Source organism: Curcuma longa, chromosome 11 (genome assembly GCF_044706935.1).
Source record: "Curcuma longa cultivar G26 ecotype Majalengka, Jawa Barat chromosome 11, ITB_CL_G26_1.1, whole genome shotgun sequence".
Taxonomy (NCBI): Eukaryota; Viridiplantae; Streptophyta; class Magnoliopsida; order Zingiberales; family Zingiberaceae; genus Curcuma; species Curcuma longa.
In genome coordinates, this window is record NC_133871.1 from 10,823,281 (window position 1) to 10,842,739 (window position 19,459).

Genomic DNA, 19,459 nt, shown 5'->3' on the forward strand with positions numbered 1-19,459 from the left:
TTAATAAATATGATAAAGATGGATAATAACGATCTATAGTTTTTGGAATTAAGAGATTTGTTCTGATTGTTTTCCAAAAAATTCATGGGGGAAAAAAATAAAAGATACCCTTTATTTTTGTTATTTTTTTAAAATAAATTTAATTAAAATTATTCAAACTTTATTAAAATTTAATTAACTATTACAACGGTCTAACAATTATTATAATAATACTATAAAATTATAGTATTGTAACACTCAATTAATTATTGTTATAATAGTTTTATGATAAATTTGATGACGTTGAAGTGATTTTAATTAAGTTTGAGCAATTATAACAAAGTTGATAAAAAAATTATTATAAAAGTGCTCTATATATAATTTTTTATTAGTTTTTAAAAAAAAATTTAACAGCTACTTATAACTTTCATATATTATAACAGTTATTCGAGTGCCTTTAAAATTTTTTTAAAATGGACCTCCTTTTAATTATTTAAATAATCAGGTTCCTTTTGAAATTTTGCCCTTGATTTTTCTCTAGAAATCAACGGGACCGTATATTAGACCGCTTCCTGCCCTCCGTTTGTTCATTCCTCCGGCACTCTGCTGCTCTTCTTCTTTCTCTTCGGTCTTCGATCACGGCACGAGGCGAGGAACGGTCAGCTGGAAGGCCGCCAGGTTTCCTTCATTGTTTATCTCAGATCTCGTTTTCATCTTCTCGATTTGACTCCTGGTGCCACTGGTTGTCGATCTAAACCCTAGGATTAGGATCTGGTTGCGGGGTCTTATGATTGATTGGGATTTGAAACGAAATCGTCTCAGGCGCGGGTTTAGGGTTTCGATCTTTTGTGGAATTTAGTGGATCTGTGGGAGTATCGTGCTTCCAGGAATTTGGTGGCTCGTTCTAGAGTACTTCTTGGAAGAGGATATCGGCAATGGGTTTGATTAGGGAGTTCAGTTTTTTTGTTGGTTGTATTGATTATAAAATTTGGACATCTTGTCTGATGGATGCATATGCTTATGATTCCCAACACTATTCGCCTATTTCTTTATTATTTTCCAATTCAAGGTCAACCTTTGCATTTAAGTTAACATTGATCGAGAGGGAGCTTTTGCTGTCACGTTCCTGATGTAAATCTGTAAGGTTGTTTGTATATTGAGAATGCAATTTTAGACGTAAGCTCAATCTTTCGCTCACTTTTCCATGAAGGAGGTAAACAACTCGGGAAAGAAAAGAAAATAAAATCTAGGAAAACATTAGGAAATTTTTTCTAGCTTTAGTTCCCTTCTAGTGAAAGAAAGAAATAGAGTTTCCCGTTTGTTCCTTTCCATGAAGGGAATCAAAGAGGGAGAGCAACCAAAATTTCAAAATTTATTTGTTAAAAAATATAAATCAAATATAGAATTGGGTGCAAACAATCCTGAATCTTTTTGGGTTGGATTTGTGTCCATTTTATGCGATTAGTTCATTTTTATCAAAATTAAGTGGATGAAAATTTGGGTTGAATTGGATAAAGACTTTCATATTCCTTAGTTCCTTTCTTCTATTTCTGCCACAGGAAACATAGGCGAAGGACTGCTGGATAAATCCTTCTGCCAAGTTATTTCCCTTTGTATTTCCTCCCCTCATGAGAAACACGACCTTGATGCCTTAATTTTGCAAGGAAGGCTGATTACTTAGATTGTTTTGTCCATTCTTCTGTTTTTTCTTTTTTTATAAATGGTAAGCCACACACAATCTTCTTCACCAGTTGAGTATAAATGAAGCAGTATGAAACAACATAAATAATTATTGAGAAACATTAACATTCAAGGTTTTGAAATCATATACACTATGTGGTAGGGCCACCACATAAAGCATATCCAATATGGTCACACATGCGGCTTTATTTACTGCCCATATCTTAACACCATTGTACTGATAATAATGTCAAATAGCATGTCCAAAAGTATGTCTATATGAGTTTTTTTAATCGCTATATAATCTATAAAATCAGTATATCAAATCCATCTATGCAAACGAATATAATGTCTAATCACATAACAATTAAATTAATTATCCTAACCAATGTGGGCATAGATAATATATATAACACTAGAGGCATAATACATAACAATTAATGGTAATCAATTGGCCAATCCATAAAAGAAATGTAGATGCATTCCTAAAAATACACATGTCATTAGATTTTATTTTGCAATTTTATTGAATCAATCTGCCTTAAGTTGGATATGATGAAATGGGAGAAAAATTATTGAGATAATATTAATCTGTTCAGATATGGCATCCTAAATAAGTCAGCATTACTAATGATATAGATTTGCATGGAATGATAAAATCCTTGTAGCTAAACCATAATGGTTGGGTTGAACATAACTTGATAATGATCAATCATTTGGACTTTGACAAGCTTTGTTGCAGAATCCTGATGTGGCCATAAGTAGATACAGTATAGGCCCTCCCCTCACTAGATAAGTTTGACTTTTTGCATAGACTTTTATAATAATTGTAACAGGAAACATATTGTTTAGGTGTATTCATGCACAGATACATCTACGGAAGTGTGTCCATGTGTTTGACAATTAACATTACTGCTTCTTCTGACATGATTATTGTATCTAGATCTCTGATAATTTTGCTTGTAACATTTTATTGCCATTTTGTTGCCCAGGTTACACGCAGTTTCCTCTTCGGACATATATATTTGATACATGGCGCAAATGTTTTCTTGGTTGAGTTACTTTAAGTTCCAAGCCTTGTTTCTTGATGGAGTTATTGATCGGCGACTTTCTGTTCATGGTGATTTTATGCTCACCTCTTTTGTCAACTGCACCTAGAAGTTATCCTGGAATCTACAGTCTTCAGAGGCAGCTATGCAGTGAAGTTGGTTTAATTTTTACATCGCCACCTTATGATTGGTCTTCTTGTGTTTGCGGGTGCAACTAACCATTGTTATTCACAAAATTGACATTTTCCTTTGGCTTATATGGCCAGTACAACTCTTGTTTGGAGCCCATGTGAACATCCTGCCCCAAAATAGTATTGCTGCTATGGTCTACACATCAACTTCAATTTTGTTGCTTCTATTTTCCAAATCTAATATGGTTAGTATGGTTTAGGCATTAATTCTGTTTTTGTCTCTTCTATTTTCAGTCACTAACTAAATCATTAATCCTTGACATTGGCATTCTTATTTCAGGTGTGTTTCATTAGCTCTTCAGCATCTGGGTTTCTTTGTTCAGTTCTCTTATGATTTGAGTGTTTTCCATCAAAAATGGAGTTAATAAACAAGAAATAAATTGATTACTTATTGCCAGAAGTTTTAGTAAATTTCTCCAGTGCGGTGATTCACACGGTTCCTACAAAGTTTGTTTTTCACCAATATCATATGGACCAACTTCCTACCTTGAGACAGCAGCTTGGGCTCTTGACATCAGAATGACTCTCGTGCCTTCTCATTTTTGTTCTCTGAAGCTCTTTGCACGCATGGTTGAAAATTTGGTCATAGGCATCCTTCTCTTGACTAGGATGATAGGGAGTGCATAATCAGTCATGGAAAGGTGAAAGTTGGATAACAACTGCTATTATGACTCAGCTACACTCGGATGTATTAATTGGATCTCCTTATTCTGCAGGTACAACGTAATCAAGAAAGTTGGAGATGGCACTTTTGGTAATGTTTGGCGAGCAATAAGCAAACAAAGTGGTGAACTAGTGAGTGTCCACAAGAAGCAGTAGGCTGCTATATTTACTCTAAATGACCTTTATTGCTTTAGTATTTATTCTCTGTAACCTGGATAGTTCTTTCTGGGAGCATTTGACTGTCCTGCAAATTTGTATTTCTTTTTGTCATTGTCTTAACTAGAGGCTTGACTGCTAACATGATTGCTAGTTTTTGAAATTCAGTGAAAATGCAGTTATTATGTTTTTTATAAACCACAATTTGAATGTGTTACATTACTAAATATCATAAGGAAAATGGTTCTTGTTCTGACTGTTAGAAATTACAGGTTGCCATTAAGAAGCTGAAACGGAAGTATTACTCATGGTGGGAGGAGTGCTTGAATCTCCAGGAAGTGAAGGTAGGTTAGAATATTACATTTAAGCAACAAACATTTCTTTCTTTATTATTCTCATCAAGATGCAATTTTTTCCAGTCTTTACGAAGGCTAAACCATCCCAATATTGTCAAGCTCAAAGAGGTTATTAGAGAGAATGATATATTATACCTTGTTTTTGAGTACATGGTATGCCTCATCACTACATTTTTTTTCAACTCTTTCTGGATTTTTTTTTCACTAGATTTTGAATAAGCTTTATTGCTATTCAGGAATGCAGTCTCTATCAACTTATGAAAGAAAGGCGCAAATCCTTTTCAGAGGTTGAAATTCGGAATTGGTGCTTTCAGATCTTCCGAGCGCTGGCTTACATGCACCAACACAGTTATTTTCATCGTGACCTGAAGCCTGGTACTGCCCCCCCCCCCCCCCCCTCTCTCTCTCTCTCTCTTAAATATTCCTCTGCATATAAACAGTTACAGATGTTGTAATGGCATCAAAATACTTTAGGGCCTTAAGACTTTTTTTTTTTTTTTTTTTTTGAAAGCATTGCCATTCTTTTTAATTTACCAGCCCATTAGTTAAATGGATTAGCATTTATATTCATGTGTTTCTGGCCTTTAGATTGCAGTGAGGTACCACAGCTCACAAAAAATTGCATTTTCTCAGATTGTGCCTATAATAATCTTTTGTAAATTCTCCAATCCTTTGCATGGAGCGACTTGTTCGCATTCGTAGGTTTCCTGATTGTGATCCGAGTATATTCGACTCTAACTTCATTTTAGGATAAAATAGATAAATTTATCTTCTGGTAAATTTTAATAAATTTGTTTTTCAGTTATTTCATTCTATAGTTTTAGTAGAAGTGTTCTTATACCTTGTTGAAGTATATGCTTGTCAAAGCAAACTCATTAAATTGGTGTGCTATTGGCAGTTGCAACAATTATTTTCATTCCTTTTTTCCAGTAGAGTTAGAGCACTGAGCGAATTATATTAAGGATTCTTTCATACTTCCCTTCAAAAATAGGTTTGCATCCAACCAATTGAAAAAGAGCTTGAATTTGCACCTTGCAGAATTTTGCAAAAGAAGGCAATAATATGATAGCACTTGGATATAAGAAATAGTTTGTGGAGGATTTGTTAACCTAGCAAAAGAAGGCAATAATTTTGTGATATTGGTGTAGATGTAATAGACTGTTATCTCTAGCATTAATGGGAGACTGCTCTGTCCCTGTTAGTCTTTGAAAATTATCAATGACAAGAAACGGCTTGGGCCATATTTGAGAAAGTACTAGACAGTTGAATCTGGCAGCTTTCCTCCGTAATCATCTACTGATAACTATTTTTGCTTGGTGTGCTAGAGTTGAATTATGCAAAATGAAATCTGCTGTTTTTTTTTTTCTGTTGCAGAAGTTTCTTTTAGGCTTTAAGTGGACTGTTATGCATGTGATTCATTCACCAGGATAACTGTATGTTGTAACAAGTGTTATATGCTGTCCCTTTTTTTCAGATCATTTACATCACATTTATGAAACATTTTATTCTGTTAATTTCCTCTCTTAACTGTGGTCATTTTTTGCATAATCTTTTGGTGAAGTTGGCATTCTGTTAAGCTGTATTTTATATATTGTAGAGAATTTGCTGGTGACTAAAGACCTTGTGAAGATAGCAGATTTTGGCCTTGCTCGTGAAATACATTCTAAGCCACCATTCACAGAATATGTATCAACACGCTGGTGAGTATATTTCTGATTTGCATTTTACATCTTATCTTTTGATGCCTTTTTATTTGCATATTCTGAACTGGATATGCCATGTTTCAGGTACCGAGCTCCAGAACTTTTGCTTCACTCTTCTGTTTATAATTCTGCAGTTGGTGAGTGAATTATTCCTCATACGAATTTAATCATCCTTGCAGTTAATATGAAATTGTTGATTGCTTCACATTTCAGATATGTGGGCAATGGGAGCTATCATGGCTGAACTTTTCACCCTCCATCCCCTATTTCCTGGATCAAGGTACTTGTCAAAATCATAAGCATGTTGTGAAAAAAAATGGAATTAACATCCTAAGTATTATTTTATAAAATAGTGCTAAAATCCCTTTGTTAAACATACCAATTTGTGCATTGAAAAGAATGTTATTTTGGTTTTGACTAAAATTGTGTCACCGCATTTGCCACAAATCCTTTTATACTGCTTGCTTATTTGATTTACATTTTTCAGTGAGGCAGATCAGCTATGCAAGATTTGCAGTGTTATTGGATCTCCCAATGGTTACTCATGGTCTGAAGGGCTGCAACTTGCAGCAGCTATGAAATATCGGTTTCCGCAGGTGTGGTATATTAATTTCTGATATTTTTCTCTCTCCTCCGGATGCCTCTTTTTGATGATTTAGTTAACTAATTTTTTGTCCTCTGTTATTATCAAGTTGCACATAGCAACACAACCTTACATACCAAATGCCTTTTATTTTGTTGCTTCTTAAATGACCTTTGCAAAGAGTTGTCCCCCTCAAAAATGTTATACACGTGTCATAGCAAACCTTTGCTTTCTCATATATGCTTTTGGAGATTAACATGTTTTGACATATCTTCTTCTCATTGCCCCAGTTTGCTGGCGTCCCTCTTTCCGTCGTCATTCGTTCAGCTAGCAAGGAAGCGATTGACCTTATCTCAGTAAGTCACGTAACGGATTGATTTCTTTTTATTATTGTATGCTTAAGATATATGATCTTTTGATGTTCTGTTAGGTTTTAATTTTATTCACGTATATTTTGCAGTCACTTTGTTCCTGGGACCCAAGAAAAAGACTCACAGCACTAGAAGTTCTTCAACATCCATTCTTCAAGGTAGTGTGTTGGATAGTGGCCGCCTTGTGTTGTTTATTTTGAACACTATAAACTGACAGAATTTGTTATGCTCATCTTATTTGCCTACTTACAGCCTTGCGTTTACATCCCACCATCACCACAGTTGAAATCAGAAGGGGTGAAGAAAACACCTTCATCAGGTTCTCTCTCTCTCTCTCTAAACCTCTTTTACCTTTATAGTTATTTTTTAATTACACTAATTTGTAATCTTTGTACTATTAAGCTGTAACGAAAAGCGCTTTGGTAGCAAAAAGTGCTAGAGAACATTCTGTTGGAGTTTTATCCAGTACTAGGTTGCCAAGACTAGCTAATGCAAATGGCTTTTCAAGGACAGGTGATTATTTGTCCAATTTGTTGTGTTGTGTGTCATCGTTTTCTTTACTTTTATTCAATTCAAATGGCTGACCTAGTTTATCTTTTAAATGCATCAGGTGCGCAAAGAAATCTGGAAATGAATCATCAGGTAATTAAATCTCTTTAACTTGTCAATATTTAATTATCTAGAAGTTGTGTTTTTCCTTTTGTTATCGTATCCACATCCACAGGACTGGCAGAGGGAAAAGATTTCTGATAATGGTATTAAAACACATAAACATCAGTCGAGTTTAAGAGACATCCAAGGTACCTCTAATATGATTAAGATGAAGTGATTTCATCGATCCAGTTCTAACTCTTTATTTTGACGCCAGGTGTTGCCGATAGAGATGCCAAAAGTACTTCAAATGTAGTAGAGAAATTGGCTGACTTGAAATTGAACTGGAACGATGGCAAGCAGCCACACCTGAAACCCTGTCCAGTGAGGCAGTCGCTGCCGAAGGATGCAGTCTGGCACAGGCATGCTGGTGTTCTAGGCCAACCAGAGGTTCCTCTCCAACCAACTTACTATGCTAGAAAAGTTGCTGGCTGAAGCCTGTATATCAATATTTACTTATCTTCCAGGCATCATCTTGCCAGGGCCTGCTTAATGAAATCATACCCAAGTGTTGTATTTGCTTATGTTTCGCGATAGATTGGAAATATCCAAGTGATCTTAAAAATTATTTAAGAGTTAATAAAGAGTCGACAGGGCTCACCACTCAGCCCTGTGATTTTATGGTTGAGTACTTGGTTAAAACCTTGCTGCAGGTTGGAAAGATGATTATGATACTAAAAAGATATCAATTAATAATAATCCAATGATAAAAACTTTTCAATCGTGTCGCGTTTTGACGAATTTCGCTTCCCTCTCTCTCCGATCTCAATGTAGGTGCAATATGTGGCCTTTTCTTTTGGATTTCTTCCTGATCTTTCATCAACCATCCTCGGGAAACCTTTGTGAACAGAGATCGCTGACCTAGTTTTTGCAGTTGCCATGATTTTGCATTTCATGTCTTTTGAGATCATTCTCCTCAAATTGGATGTCTTGCTATTCCATTGGAGATCATGTCTTTCGAGACCATTCTTCACAATGCAATTGGACAAAGCACAGCTACATTGTTTCAATGATTTCTTTTTGTGTGTTCAATGAGTTCCTCGTACCTTTCTTACATTTCAGATAATGGCTTCGTAGGTAAAAGGTCGGGACGATGAGGCAGGTTATCAAAGCACAGAGAATGAAGCAGAATTCGAACATATTACAGATTCCAAGCATGTTCAAAAGCATGATCGAGAGGATATGAAAAGAGATCTATTCTTCTTTCTTAAACTGCTAATCATCATCATTCCTTTATTCGATTTCATTTAGAACTCCTTTGTTTGGCAGTAGATCCAACAAATGCATGACTCATTTGATTCAACAAATTCCAGAACACAAAATCAACTGAAAGAACGTGCAAAAATCCATATTCCATCACCGTAGAACGAGTTCAGCACAAGAACAAGGAACAAGCTACTCTACTAAAGCAATGACGAGAATCATTGAGCAGGTGAGAAAGAAACCTAATGTTTCAGAAAGGCGACCGGAAAGATAGAGCGTCCTCAAAATCCTAACTTTGTGCGGCGCCAGTGCCGGCGCTTGGCGTTATACCTAGAAACGAGGTTTTGGATATTAAGATTGGGAAAATGCAGATTGAAACAAAGAGAGAAGAGAAGGAAAGGCAGGAACCTGATGGTGTTGTCCGTCCTCAAGCGGATCCAGTGGGGGATGGGGCGATTCTGGCGCATCTTCTTCGCCAGCTTCTGCTTGATCTTGAACGTCTTGTGCGACGGCTGCAAGAACGAAAGTGAAGCGTGGATTAGATCCTGGAGGAAATGAAGGATGTCGCCGTGACCTAACAGAAGGCGAGAAGAGCACCATGTTTCCACCACCGCAGCTCCCTGTGCTCGATGAATCCGGTGCCACTGCAAACCCTAGGCAGGAACCGCATTACGTAGTAGATCGGGAAATACTGGGCCTTAACTAGGCCAATGCCTTATTGGGCTTTAACCCTAGTCTGCTTGTGGATCGCGTGTCTATTAAAGCTCTTCGTGCCTACCTCATGAGCCTCATCCGCCGAAACCCTAGGAAGGAGCAGCGGCAGAGCCAGGAGGCCAGAGGGCAGAAGATATGGCAGTCGGGTTAGGCTCTCCGACCTCAAGTTCGCGTTTTTTCATTTAGGGGGATTTCATCTGCCGTATTTGCTTGCTTACTCTTTTGCCGATCATGTCTGCAGGAAGAACAAACGGATTTCCAAAGGCAAAAAGGGAGGCAAGAAAAAAACGTATGTTTAGATCCGTAGCTTATCTGCTTGTTCAGTTTTTGACGGATTTGGCTTCCGATTTTAGTGACACGCGATGCGTGTTGTGGTTTAACTTTTGCAGGGTGGATCCCTTCAGTAAGAAAGATTGGTACGACATCAAGGCGCCTTCGGTCTTCTCCGTCAGAAATGTCGGGAAGACGCTTGTGTCAAGGACACAAGGAACCAAGGTCTGCCTGTTGCCTGGGTAGTTGTTTGAGTAGTTCTTCCAATTGAACTGGCTTCTATCCTGGTTTCCCTCTTGTTGCCATCTAAATATTCATTGGCTTTTATCTTTTTTATTATTTGGCATGCTGATTGAAATTTGGTGCTGAATTTCTTCTTCTTTTCTTCTGAAAGAATGCCTCAAGTGTAAGGTTTTGTTCAAAGGCTAAAATTAGTAAATCATGTCGTAGAAAAAGAAAACTCTAGTGATGGTCGTGTTTGGTTTTAGCATCTATTGGACCATTGTGAGAATGGAGCAATTCTTTTAGTCATACCAATATAAATAGATATGAAACATGGAAAAGTTTTGCCTTTTGTGGCCGTTTCAGCTGAGTGGATTGAACCAACGAGAATGGTTTTGGTCTGCTTGGGAGCAATTACTAGTAATTTGGTGAAAATCTGAACGCCAAGTATTGTCACTGACTTGTGTATTGATTCTTAGATTATAGCAATTTAACATTCTAATGATAATGCATCCTATAACAGAACCAATTCTGGAAGTGTTTGAAACATCTAAAATGCTCTTTTTTGCTTGGCGTAGATCTCTGGTTTTGTTCATTTTCCAAGCAAGAACTTATATTGCATATCTCCAATCGAGGGGAACCTAGTCGGCTCTGTTTTGTTTTATCTCTCCTGCTATTCTCTCTTCCAGTTGATATCCAAATTAGCCACATTGTATTACGCAGCAAAGTGAACTAGAAGCATGGAAAACTTAGTCAGCTTTGTTTTGTTTGCCTTTCCTGCTATTATATCTTCTAGTAACAATAACTGCATTGTATTATAGAGTGGAAAATAAACTAGAAAATATGGAGATGGATATTAGAAAGTCTAGAAATATAATTATGTGGATTGCCCAGAAAGTGATCTTGTAAATAGAAATAACTGGTGTTGAGAAAGACAAGTAAGTTCTGCATGCACATCTAGGTTTAGTGTTCATAGTACTTAATTTGGTTACCTAGGGATGGTAGGGGCTACTACTATAGCAATCTGGGTTGTACTCTTGAGGTAAAATTTGTGTATGGACTTGTATGATTGACTCTGGAGTCGTAATATATATATTTTGTAGCTTGTAGTAAATAAATGCATATTTAGCCAATTATTTCCTTTGCCAGATCAGGCATTTGCATATGCACCATTCTTGACATGTCCTGTTTGCAATGCATTTTACTATCCAAAGATTCTCGTTTTAGTAGCTAGCTTTGCCAGTATTTTTCTTCGATGATTTAGATTGCATCGGAGGGTCTTAAGCACAGAGTATTTGAAGTTTCATTAGCTGACCTTCAAAATGATGAGGACCAAGCGTACCGAAAGATCCGGCTTCGTGCTGAGGATGTTCAAGGCAAAAATGTTCTAACAAACTTTTGGGTACGTCCCGTTTATCTTCAATTGACTGGGTCCTATTTTCTTTGTGGTTAAATGTTTTTCGTCTTTCAGGGTATGGATTTCACTACAGACAAGCTCAGATCCTTAGTAAGGAAGTGGCAAACTCTTATAGAGGCGCATGTGGATGTAAAGACCACCGATAATTATACGTTGCGTCTGTTTTGTATCGCCTTCACCAAGAGACGTCCGAACCAGGTCAAGCGCACTTGCTACGCGCAATCCAGCCAGATTAGACAGGTGATTTACCGAGTGATGCCCCTCCTTGATCGCCGATTATAAGACGACATAGAATCATCATTTGAAGTGTTTATGCAGATACGGCGCAAGATGACTGAAATTATGGTAAATCAGGCTTCTTCCTGTGATCTGAAGGATCTAGTCCAAAAGTTCATACCCGAAGTGATTGGCAAGGAAATTGAGAAAGCGACAACGAGCATATTCCCATTGCAAAATGTGTTCATTCGCAAAGTGAAAATCTTAAAGGCCCCTAAGTTTGATTTGGGAAAGCTCATGGAGGTACATCTCTCGCCTTGGTTTACTTTGGATGTCTTAAGCTCAAAGCTCAAAGCTCAAATGCTCTTGGGTCTTGCAGGTTCATGGAGACTACAAAGAGGATGTGGGAGTCAAGTTAGATCGACCTGCTGAGGATGTTCAGATGGAAGGAGAATCTGAAGCTGTCGTTGCTTAAATGGTTCTTACTTCAATCTTTTTGGTAGCATTTCAAATTTGCTTTTCTGTTTTCTAGTAATTGTTTTGAACTATTTTATTTGTTAGCACAAGAGAGCCGCTCACATTATGGGTATTGCTTAGTTACAACTTTTATGCCCATTGATTAAGTTAAGGCACAGATATTTTATTAAAAGAAAAAATAATTTTTTTTGATAATTAGGTATTTAGTTTTTTGAATCAATAAATTTGTAGGTGATCGATTCGATAGGAGTGTTTTGTTGTTGCATCCCCCTCAAGACACAACTTTCCCCCAAGGGGCAAAAGCTTCATGATCTTCTAATGCTTGTGCATCATTATTGTTATCCATAAGGTGACAGACAATAATATTTTAATTAAAAGTGTAATTCGATGCCAAAATAATTTTAATCAAACGTATAATTATTTAACGTAAAAATATATTATATATTTTTTATAAATCATAGAAAAACCATCAATTTTTAAAAATATATATTTCAAGGGTTGAAGAAGCTTATAAGTGCTTGACTTTTCCTTTACATCTCAAAAGCTTAATTAAAAATGGAAAAAAAAACACATAATTTGGTTCGTGATGCAAATTATTTAATTTTTTTCATTGTTATTTGCACGAGAGTCAATAGCCTTTGCTTTTTTAAAGTTTCTATTTAATTTTCATAAATCAGAAATACTACAAATACAAAAATTAAAAGAGAGTTCTTTATGCTCTATATTAAAAAAATTAAAAGAACTAAGTTTAAGTTAAAACAGTTTTAACTAATATTAAAATAGTTTTAATAAAAAATAGAATTTAGTATGAAAAAAAATATTTTACAATTCAGTTTAATAATATTTCATAATATATTCCAAGAAACAATTATAATTTCTTAAACAATTTATGAAAAAAAGAAGAATAATAATATCATTAGTTTGAAAGAAGTCAAACAACATTAGAAATTAGCAAAAATCTATGGTAGATTCTGTTTGACTTCCTCCTTTCCGGGAGATTGCATGGAATCAATTTCCTCCTCGCCGCTCTTGGGCTTCTCCTAGATCTCCTTGTTTTTTTGGATCCATATTTCAACACCTCTTGATTCTATGGAGATCAGGGGATGGATCGGTTCCTCTGGGTTTCGAAGCGAAGCACTCAGCAAATCGGATGTGTCAATTAAGTTAGCTTCGTCAGATTGATCCGTCCCGTCAAACAATTTAAACAGGTTGAATTAAAATTTTATCAATTCATTTTAAAATGGATCGATTCGCCTAGGCACACGATCCTTGTGGATTGATCCGCGACCTACGTGGCTTGGCCTACAAGTTGAGAAAATTTATTTATTTTTTCAAAATTTAAAATTAAAGTAGAAAATTCAATAAATTAGTGGATTTGACCCGTCTAAACCGCAATACAAATTTAAAATTTTTAACTTCACCCGTTTAAACTACAATACAAACTTAAAATCTTTAATATTTATTTTATTTGTTGACATGCCTATGAGTTGTCCCGCCTAACTCGCAATCTGTCTTAAGTTAGGTTAGATTGGAAATTTTTGAACTTGCTAAGTTGATGGGTCGGTCTGTCCTGTCCCATCTTATGATGGAGTTTCTGACGAGTTGGTTTGTCCTGCTATGAGTTTGTCTGTTTGACAGCTCTAATGTGAGTAAGGTCGGCTCTTATTGAGTCGATTGTCGTCGGATTGGTTTAGGTTGGGTCGACTTTAATCGAGTTCAGGAACACCTAGTGAGCAATATATATATATATATATATATATATATATATATATATATAATTCAAAATTTTAATTAAATTCACGAAAAAATCCTATAAATTAACTTCCCATCTGAGCCACAGGAAGTATGATGAACGGCCCTTCCGTGTCCTCGTATCCATCGATGGGATGGCGGAGATCTCGAAATCGACGGTGAGCAAGCGAATCCGGAGCTCTCGCCCAACCTCGCTTCGGTCTCTCCGCCATTTTCTTCTTAAGACGCTCCGCTCTCCCTCTTCGAGCTCTTCGCCGCCAAATCCACACGCTCTTTATTTGTAGATCCAACTTGCTGAAATTGGTTCTGTCGATAGGGTTCTGCACTCGCAAGCCGCATCTGATCGGTAGGTCAGAGTAGCACTGATCGATGGCGTCCATCTCTGTCCCCTGCCCCAAGTGCTCTGCGGTCACCTTGAATGGCGCTTGGACCCATCGCCCTCGGTCGAAGATGAACTTTTTGGATCTGAGATCTTCGCGGGTTCCTTCATCTCAGGTGATCTATTTATCTTTATTTATTTATTTGTGTTTTTCCTATATTCTGCAAGGTCACGAAGAAGGTCAGCATTCTGAAAAGTTCCGGATTTGAAGCATTTTTGGTGCGAATTCCTGCAGTTGATGAAATACATTGGTCAAAATTTAAAATTCCCAATCATTGTTTACTGTCTTGATGAGTGAGGAATAGTTACTGACTAATTTGGCAAATAGCATAGCTATAATAAGGTGGAATTCTGATCAGTCTCATTCAGACTGAGAATGAAAACCATAGAGCACTGTGTCGTATGTGTGCGATCTAAAGGTAAGAATGCTTCATCAAGTCATAGTTCTATTCGGTACCAGATTTCATCACATTCTGATTTGGAAATTCTGTATCATTCTTATATATTTTTTGGAATTCAGTTGTGGTTTCAGAAGAACTCTTGGTTGGGCTTTGTTTGTTATGTTATGTAAATTTGTAGGCCGACTTTTCAGAAATTAGGCTGCCTATTCAATAAGAATCTTTTTTCGTTATCTCATGTATGAGAAAATTTATTTAACATTTCAATTCTTATGTAGAACCTTGATCGTAGACATTTCCCCATTCTACGAGCCCAATCTACAGAGGTACCTGTTTGTATTCTAGTGGTTACCAAGTGAAAGTTGAAAAACAAAACCTTATTTTGTTTTGTGAACATATTGTTTCCAAGGTTGCCATGAAGGATCTATCAAATTCTTCCCCTTTCGTAGCAACAGAGTCAGAAACTTTACCGGTGAAGAATAAAGACGTTGATATAGTGGATAAATCAACTGAACAAGAACCCATACCAGATTCAACTATATCTGCATTCATGAGTGAAGTTTCAAGTCTTATTGAGTAAGTTTGTTCACCTTATTTTAAGTTTTATGTGAATTTGGCATGAATGCCAACAAGGCACATCATACAACAATGACTCTACTGCCAATGCTAACAAACAAAGATTTTTCCCCTCTTTTGTTTAGTGCTTAAATTTAATCGGTTGGATCCTCACTCCAGTTTATATTGGTACCTGAATTTTAAACAAATAAAATCTAATGGCAGATTCACTTATCCAACAAGCTTTTGTTAAGATAATCATCTTATGATTAAGTTAGCATTATTCCAAAAGCTTAAGCTATTATGAAAGGACTCCCTTAAATATTTACTATTTACTGCCCGCAAGTATACTCTTGTACCCCATAACAGTCAGGCCAGCACAGGTGTAAGCCATGATCAAATCACAAGGAAACAGCATAGCATGCTCAATAGATTAAAATAGATACCGTAAATAAATAACAGAATACAATGATATGATTTGGTTGGGCTGCCATTATCCCAAAAACTAAGCTGTCATGAAAGGAGCTGATTTAAATATTTATGAAATCACAATCCATGACTATATTCTAATATCTCTAATTCCTGTACATTTAAATAAGGGAAGCTTTATTGACCTTGATATTTTTCACTTCTATGAAATCACAACCAAAGACCTGTACATCATAAAATTTTTCTAGTTCTTAGGTCAATCCATTCTGCAAGAACTTTTTTTTTCTTTTCGTTTTTGACATTTTAAGATAGAGCATGTGAGAATCATATCATTATATTGACAGTTTATCCTTTTTCTGAACAGGCTTGTGGATTCAAAAGACATAACAGAATTGCATCTAAAGAAAGGAGATTGTGAGTTCACTATAAAGAAAAAAAGTGCCTTTCCCCAATCATCAGTGACTGCTGCTCCTACACTGATACCATATCCTCAAACTATGCTTCCACCTCAATTTGCTGTATCTCATGATCCTCCTGCTCCAGCAAATCCTGTTGTAGCAGCTCCTGCACCTGCACTTCCTCCTCCATCAACTGCTGGAAGCAAATCATCAATTCCACCTCTTAAATGCCCAATGGCAGGGACATTTTATCGATGCCCAGCTCCAGGGGAGCCTCCATTTGTCAAGGTAAACTTTGTTGTCCTGCGCTGTGATTTATGATTGATTTAAATATTGAAAGCCTTTCATTTTAGAGTCTGTTTTTGCAATACCCATTTTTGATGGGTCCTTCTAGCCTGTTTTAATGCCTGAATCTATCACATAGGTTGGCGACAAAGTTCAGAAAGGACAAGTTGTTTGCATCATCGAGGCTATGAAACTGATGAATGAGATTGAGGTATCAACTTTCCACAACTTCTATGATTGGCCTTTTTACTATTTTTTATGAATGATATTGTGTTCTCTTTTGTATTATTCTATTGTTTGCATATTGAATAGTTGATTGAAATGACTGTTACAGGAACCTTAATCAGTCGTATGTTGTTAAACAAATAGATTCATGTGGGATCAAAGTTTGATGAAGTACCCTTCATCAAATGAGTCATGTCTTAATTGATATGCAGTATGCTACTGAGTACTGAATATGCTGATATGCAATCCCTTTTATGAAATTATTTTGTAATTATACTTCAAATACAACTAATATAGTTGTTAATTGAGTCTAATAATAATACTAATAATAAAATATAAAAATCATTTGGTCCTACCAATTATTCTTAATATAACTGAAGTTTTCCGCACATAAAAAAATAGACAAATCATATAGTGCCTTTGTAATTTTTTTATTCTAAAACATTAATTAATCTTTTGTTTTATGCTTGTCATATTATTTACTCAAGGGATCTCTTCCGTTCTCAAGTATTTGATGGCGTATGTTTGACTTAAATTAAACATAAGCTAGATCAATAATCTTCTTTTCATGTAGCCTACATATACTAAGATTTGATGTTTGGTTGAACTAATGAACTAGTTTCTTTTTGTCAAAATATAATGAACTAGTTAATCTTGTTTGAAGCACTATAGTTTGCATGCATGTATTGGTACTTGTGTTGCCATGACATATCGTACATGTAATCACATTGTTACCCTTTTATAGGAAAATACTGAACTAATCACTAAACATTATGACCTTTCTCTCCCATAAGAAAATTATGTGAACATAATCCAGGGTAATTAACGAAAGAGAAGTAGGCTTGAAGTAATAGTTCTGCTGGATTTTTTTTCCTCTTTTTTTTCTTTAAGTTTTATCATGTAAAGGAAATTTTGTTCAAGGATTTTTTTGGTCAAATGTTTCAAGGATTTTGAGATTTCTTATTTCTTGTGGGGTAATACCAAGGTTTGAGGCATCGCGCTTCCAAGTTGCTATGTGCATCTTTGTTATTTACTTCTTTGCATCTTAATCAAAGTGAGGTTAGGCCCTACTTTACATGTTGCAATACCAAGACTATTATTTAGTAAAAGAACGACTTTAGATGAGTCAAGTCAGGGCTTTTGGTCTTGTAAAGTCAAACGAGCCCCTTTGGCAAGCCTAGTTAAACTTGAAACTGGTATAATTTAATTGTATGGGTGGCAAAGGATTAAAGGAAGCATTTCGAGGGAATCACAAATTTGTTCTCATATATTCCCTAACACCAAAGCAACGCCTGATGTGTAGCAAAAAAGGGATTACTGCAGCATCTTTTTTAGTATTCCATTTTTTTGACTTCCTTCAGTAGTCTAAAAGTCTTGAAAATTTCAAATATCAAGTAAAACAAACAAGAGAAAGCTCTTAAGTTTAGTTTACTTGATCATTTGAGCTGGTTTAACCACTTCAACTTGAAATGGAAAGCCATCCGTTTTGATCAAATACGAATCCGTTCCTATTCCATGGAAACATGGTATATGCTTGACCAACAGTTCTCACAGTTTTTGAACCAAATGCACGAAAAGCTAATAAATTGTTAAAAAATAGGAGTGAAAGCTTGAGGACTGAGAGAGTAATTTATGCAGTGCTCACAGTTATGTAATCTACATCACCCTTTTCCCCATTGTGCAGGCTGATAAATCAGGGACTGTAGTGGAGATACTTGCTGAAGATGCCAAGCCAGTTAGCGTTGACATGGTAGTCCATCTTTTTAACTTATTTCCGAAACCTTGTACCTTTTTTCCCCCTCTCTGACTAAAATTCTTATATTTTGTTTTTTTTTCTTCCTGCAGCCTTTACTAGTCATTCAACCCTGACAGGTCAGTTTCTAGATGCAAGTCATATTTCAATACTGGGTGATAATGAATCAATCTGGTGATACTCATTCTTAGTGATGTCTTGTTTAAAATAACCTATCTGGTGGTTGCTGCGTTTTACAAGGTTGAAGAAAATAAAAAAAGAAATCATTTATGTTGAGGGGAAAAAAAAGAGACTGGATATTGCATGCATGTATTTTCTGATTGATATGTACTTGGACAAAGCTAAGTTTGCATGTACCATGATAAATGAACTTCTGTAAGCAAACCAGTGCGCCATTATCCAGTATATGTTGTTTCTCCATGTAACTTGCATTATCAGTCAAGTAACAGAATGTTCCTATCTTTTTACAAGATCAATAGATATACATAATCTTTTATGTTATTTCCAAGGAAAAAAGAGAGCCTTTACAACTTATGTGTGCTAGGGTTCTTTGTGTAAATAAAGAACAAGGTCATCCTCATTAGAGGGAATGACAATTGCAGGAGTGATTAGCCTCTACTTCAGCTCTCGTCCCTGTAGTTGTGATGCAGTAGTAAAATACAGTATTAAGAGGATCAAGGTTTGAATCTCAAATGAGATAAATATTTTGGAAATTAATTTTTGAGTGTGCATAAGTTGTATTTTGAATTTATTTGATAGGCAAATCAAGGGACCATCTATTTGTAGGATTTATCGAGCAAAGACATGTGGATTATATATATCAAAAAAGAGGTATAAGGGAGTTCTCACCAACCTCTACTTCAACTCTGAGGGTTTAGGGTTATGTAAATAAAGAATGAATTTATTGATGCCTCTACCCTCACAACTGCGGTGAGTATTAATAGGATCAATGTTTGAATTCCAAATGAGATAAACATTTTGGAGATTGATTTTTGAGTGTTCATAAATTATATTTCAAATTTATTTGATAGGTGAATCAGAGAAGATTATCTACTTTTAGGATTTATCGAGGGAAGCTTGGACAAGTGGATTATAAATTCACCAACCTTGAGCTTTTGAAAGCTTGTTCTACTTCAGCTTTCAAAGGCTTGTTTTGTAATTGTCATACCAAACAAGTGCTTGGTTTGTCCCTATAGTGCTATGTGATGTTAAAAATACCTTTAGTATTTTAATATTTATTATAATAGATTGCTCCTTTATAATTTATAAAATTATATTTTTATTTTATTATTCAACTATTTACTTTTGATAAATGTATTTTTTTTCTCCTTACTCTTTCCTCTCCCTCCTTTACACTTATCTTCTCTAATACAAAAACAGAAAC

General features: G+C 35.8%; 4 protein-coding genes across 4 annotated transcripts; 3 read left to right on the forward strand and 1 right to left on the reverse strand.

The window, feature by feature from the left end:
• Positions 1 to 580: 580 nt before the first annotated feature.
• Positions 581 to 7,968, forward strand: LOC141839603 (cyclin-dependent kinase F-4-like). The gene is made up of 18 exons (XM_074727389.1): positions 581 to 657; positions 2,652 to 3,084; positions 3,180 to 3,540; positions 3,616 to 3,694; positions 3,991 to 4,062; positions 4,138 to 4,227; positions 4,311 to 4,449; positions 5,672 to 5,774; positions 5,862 to 5,914; positions 5,991 to 6,057; positions 6,265 to 6,373; positions 6,651 to 6,716; positions 6,821 to 6,889; positions 6,984 to 7,050; positions 7,134 to 7,244; positions 7,342 to 7,373; positions 7,456 to 7,531; positions 7,600 to 7,968. The coding sequence occupies exons 3-18, from the start codon at positions 3,533 to 3,535 to the stop codon at positions 7,815 to 7,817; spliced, it is 1,359 nt and encodes a 452-aa protein (XP_074583490.1). The 5' UTR covers positions 581 to 657; positions 2,652 to 3,084; positions 3,180 to 3,532; the 3' UTR covers positions 7,818 to 7,968.
• Positions 7,969 to 8,709: 741 nt separating this feature from the next.
• Positions 8,710 to 9,275, reverse strand: LOC141840761 (large ribosomal subunit protein eL39-like). Its single transcript, XM_074728824.1, has 3 exons — positions 9,183 to 9,275; positions 8,994 to 9,097; positions 8,710 to 8,915 (listed from the first exon to the last, which is right to left on the reverse strand). The coding sequence occupies exons 1-3, from the start codon at positions 9,183 to 9,185 to the stop codon at positions 8,867 to 8,869; spliced, it is 156 nt and encodes a 51-aa protein (XP_074584925.1). The 5' UTR covers positions 9,186 to 9,275; the 3' UTR covers positions 8,710 to 8,866.
• Positions 9,276 to 9,345: 70 nt separating this feature from the next.
• Positions 9,346 to 12,047, forward strand: LOC141840760 (small ribosomal subunit protein eS1-like). Its single transcript, XM_074728823.1, has 7 exons — positions 9,346 to 9,445; positions 9,541 to 9,588; positions 9,689 to 9,794; positions 11,056 to 11,193; positions 11,263 to 11,448; positions 11,527 to 11,727; positions 11,804 to 12,047. The coding sequence occupies exons 1-7, from the start codon at positions 9,435 to 9,437 to the stop codon at positions 11,897 to 11,899; spliced, it is 786 nt and encodes a 261-aa protein (XP_074584924.1). The 5' UTR covers positions 9,346 to 9,434; the 3' UTR covers positions 11,900 to 12,047.
• A 1,862-nt stretch (positions 12,048 to 13,909) lies between these two features.
• Positions 13,910 to 18,612, forward strand: LOC141840183 (biotin carboxyl carrier protein of acetyl-CoA carboxylase, chloroplastic-like). The gene is made up of 7 exons (XM_074728092.1): positions 13,910 to 14,148; positions 14,709 to 14,756; positions 14,840 to 15,006; positions 15,779 to 16,100; positions 16,237 to 16,308; positions 18,007 to 18,072; positions 18,168 to 18,612. The coding sequence occupies exons 1-7, from the start codon at positions 14,023 to 14,025 to the stop codon at positions 18,189 to 18,191; spliced, it is 825 nt and encodes a 274-aa protein (XP_074584193.1). The 5' UTR covers positions 13,910 to 14,022; the 3' UTR covers positions 18,192 to 18,612.
• The last annotated feature ends 847 nt before the right edge of the window (positions 18,613 to 19,459 follow it).

What these genes read in the sequence shown, in the direction of transcription:
- LOC141840761 (XM_074728824.1), bottom strand. An exon ending in AGGACGGACAACACCATCAG is followed by an intron (nt 8,916 to 8,993) that starts GTTCCTGCCTTT and finishes CCTCGTTTCTAG; the next exon opens with GTATAACGCCAAGCGCCGGC.
- LOC141840183 (XM_074728092.1), top strand. Translation starts at nt 14,023, where the DNA reads ATGGCGTCCATCTCTGTCCCCTGCCCCAAGTGCTCTGCGGTCACCTTG. An exon ending in GGGAGCCTCCATTTGTCAAG is followed by an intron (nt 16,101 to 16,236) that starts GTAAACTTTGTT and finishes TCTATCACATAG; the next exon opens with GTTGGCGACAAAGTTCAGAA. An exon ending in AACTGATGAATGAGATTGAG is followed by an intron (nt 16,309 to 18,006) that starts GTATCAACTTTC and finishes CCCATTGTGCAG; the next exon opens with GCTGATAAATCAGGGACTGT.
- LOC141840760 (XM_074728823.1), top strand. An exon ending in AAGGGAGGCAAGAAAAAAAC is followed by an intron (nt 9,589 to 9,688) that starts GTATGTTTAGAT and finishes TAACTTTTGCAG; the next exon opens with GGTGGATCCCTTCAGTAAGA. An exon ending in ATTTGGGAAAGCTCATGGAG is followed by an intron (nt 11,728 to 11,803) that starts GTACATCTCTCG and finishes TGGGTCTTGCAG; the next exon opens with GTTCATGGAGACTACAAAGA.
- LOC141839603 (XM_074727389.1), top strand. An exon ending in AAGCGATTGACCTTATCTCA is followed by an intron (nt 6,717 to 6,820) that starts GTAAGTCACGTA and finishes TATATTTTGCAG; the next exon opens with TCACTTTGTTCCTGGGACCC. An exon ending in TTCAACATCCATTCTTCAAG is followed by an intron (nt 6,890 to 6,983) that starts GTAGTGTGTTGG and finishes GCCTACTTACAG; the next exon opens with CCTTGCGTTTACATCCCACC.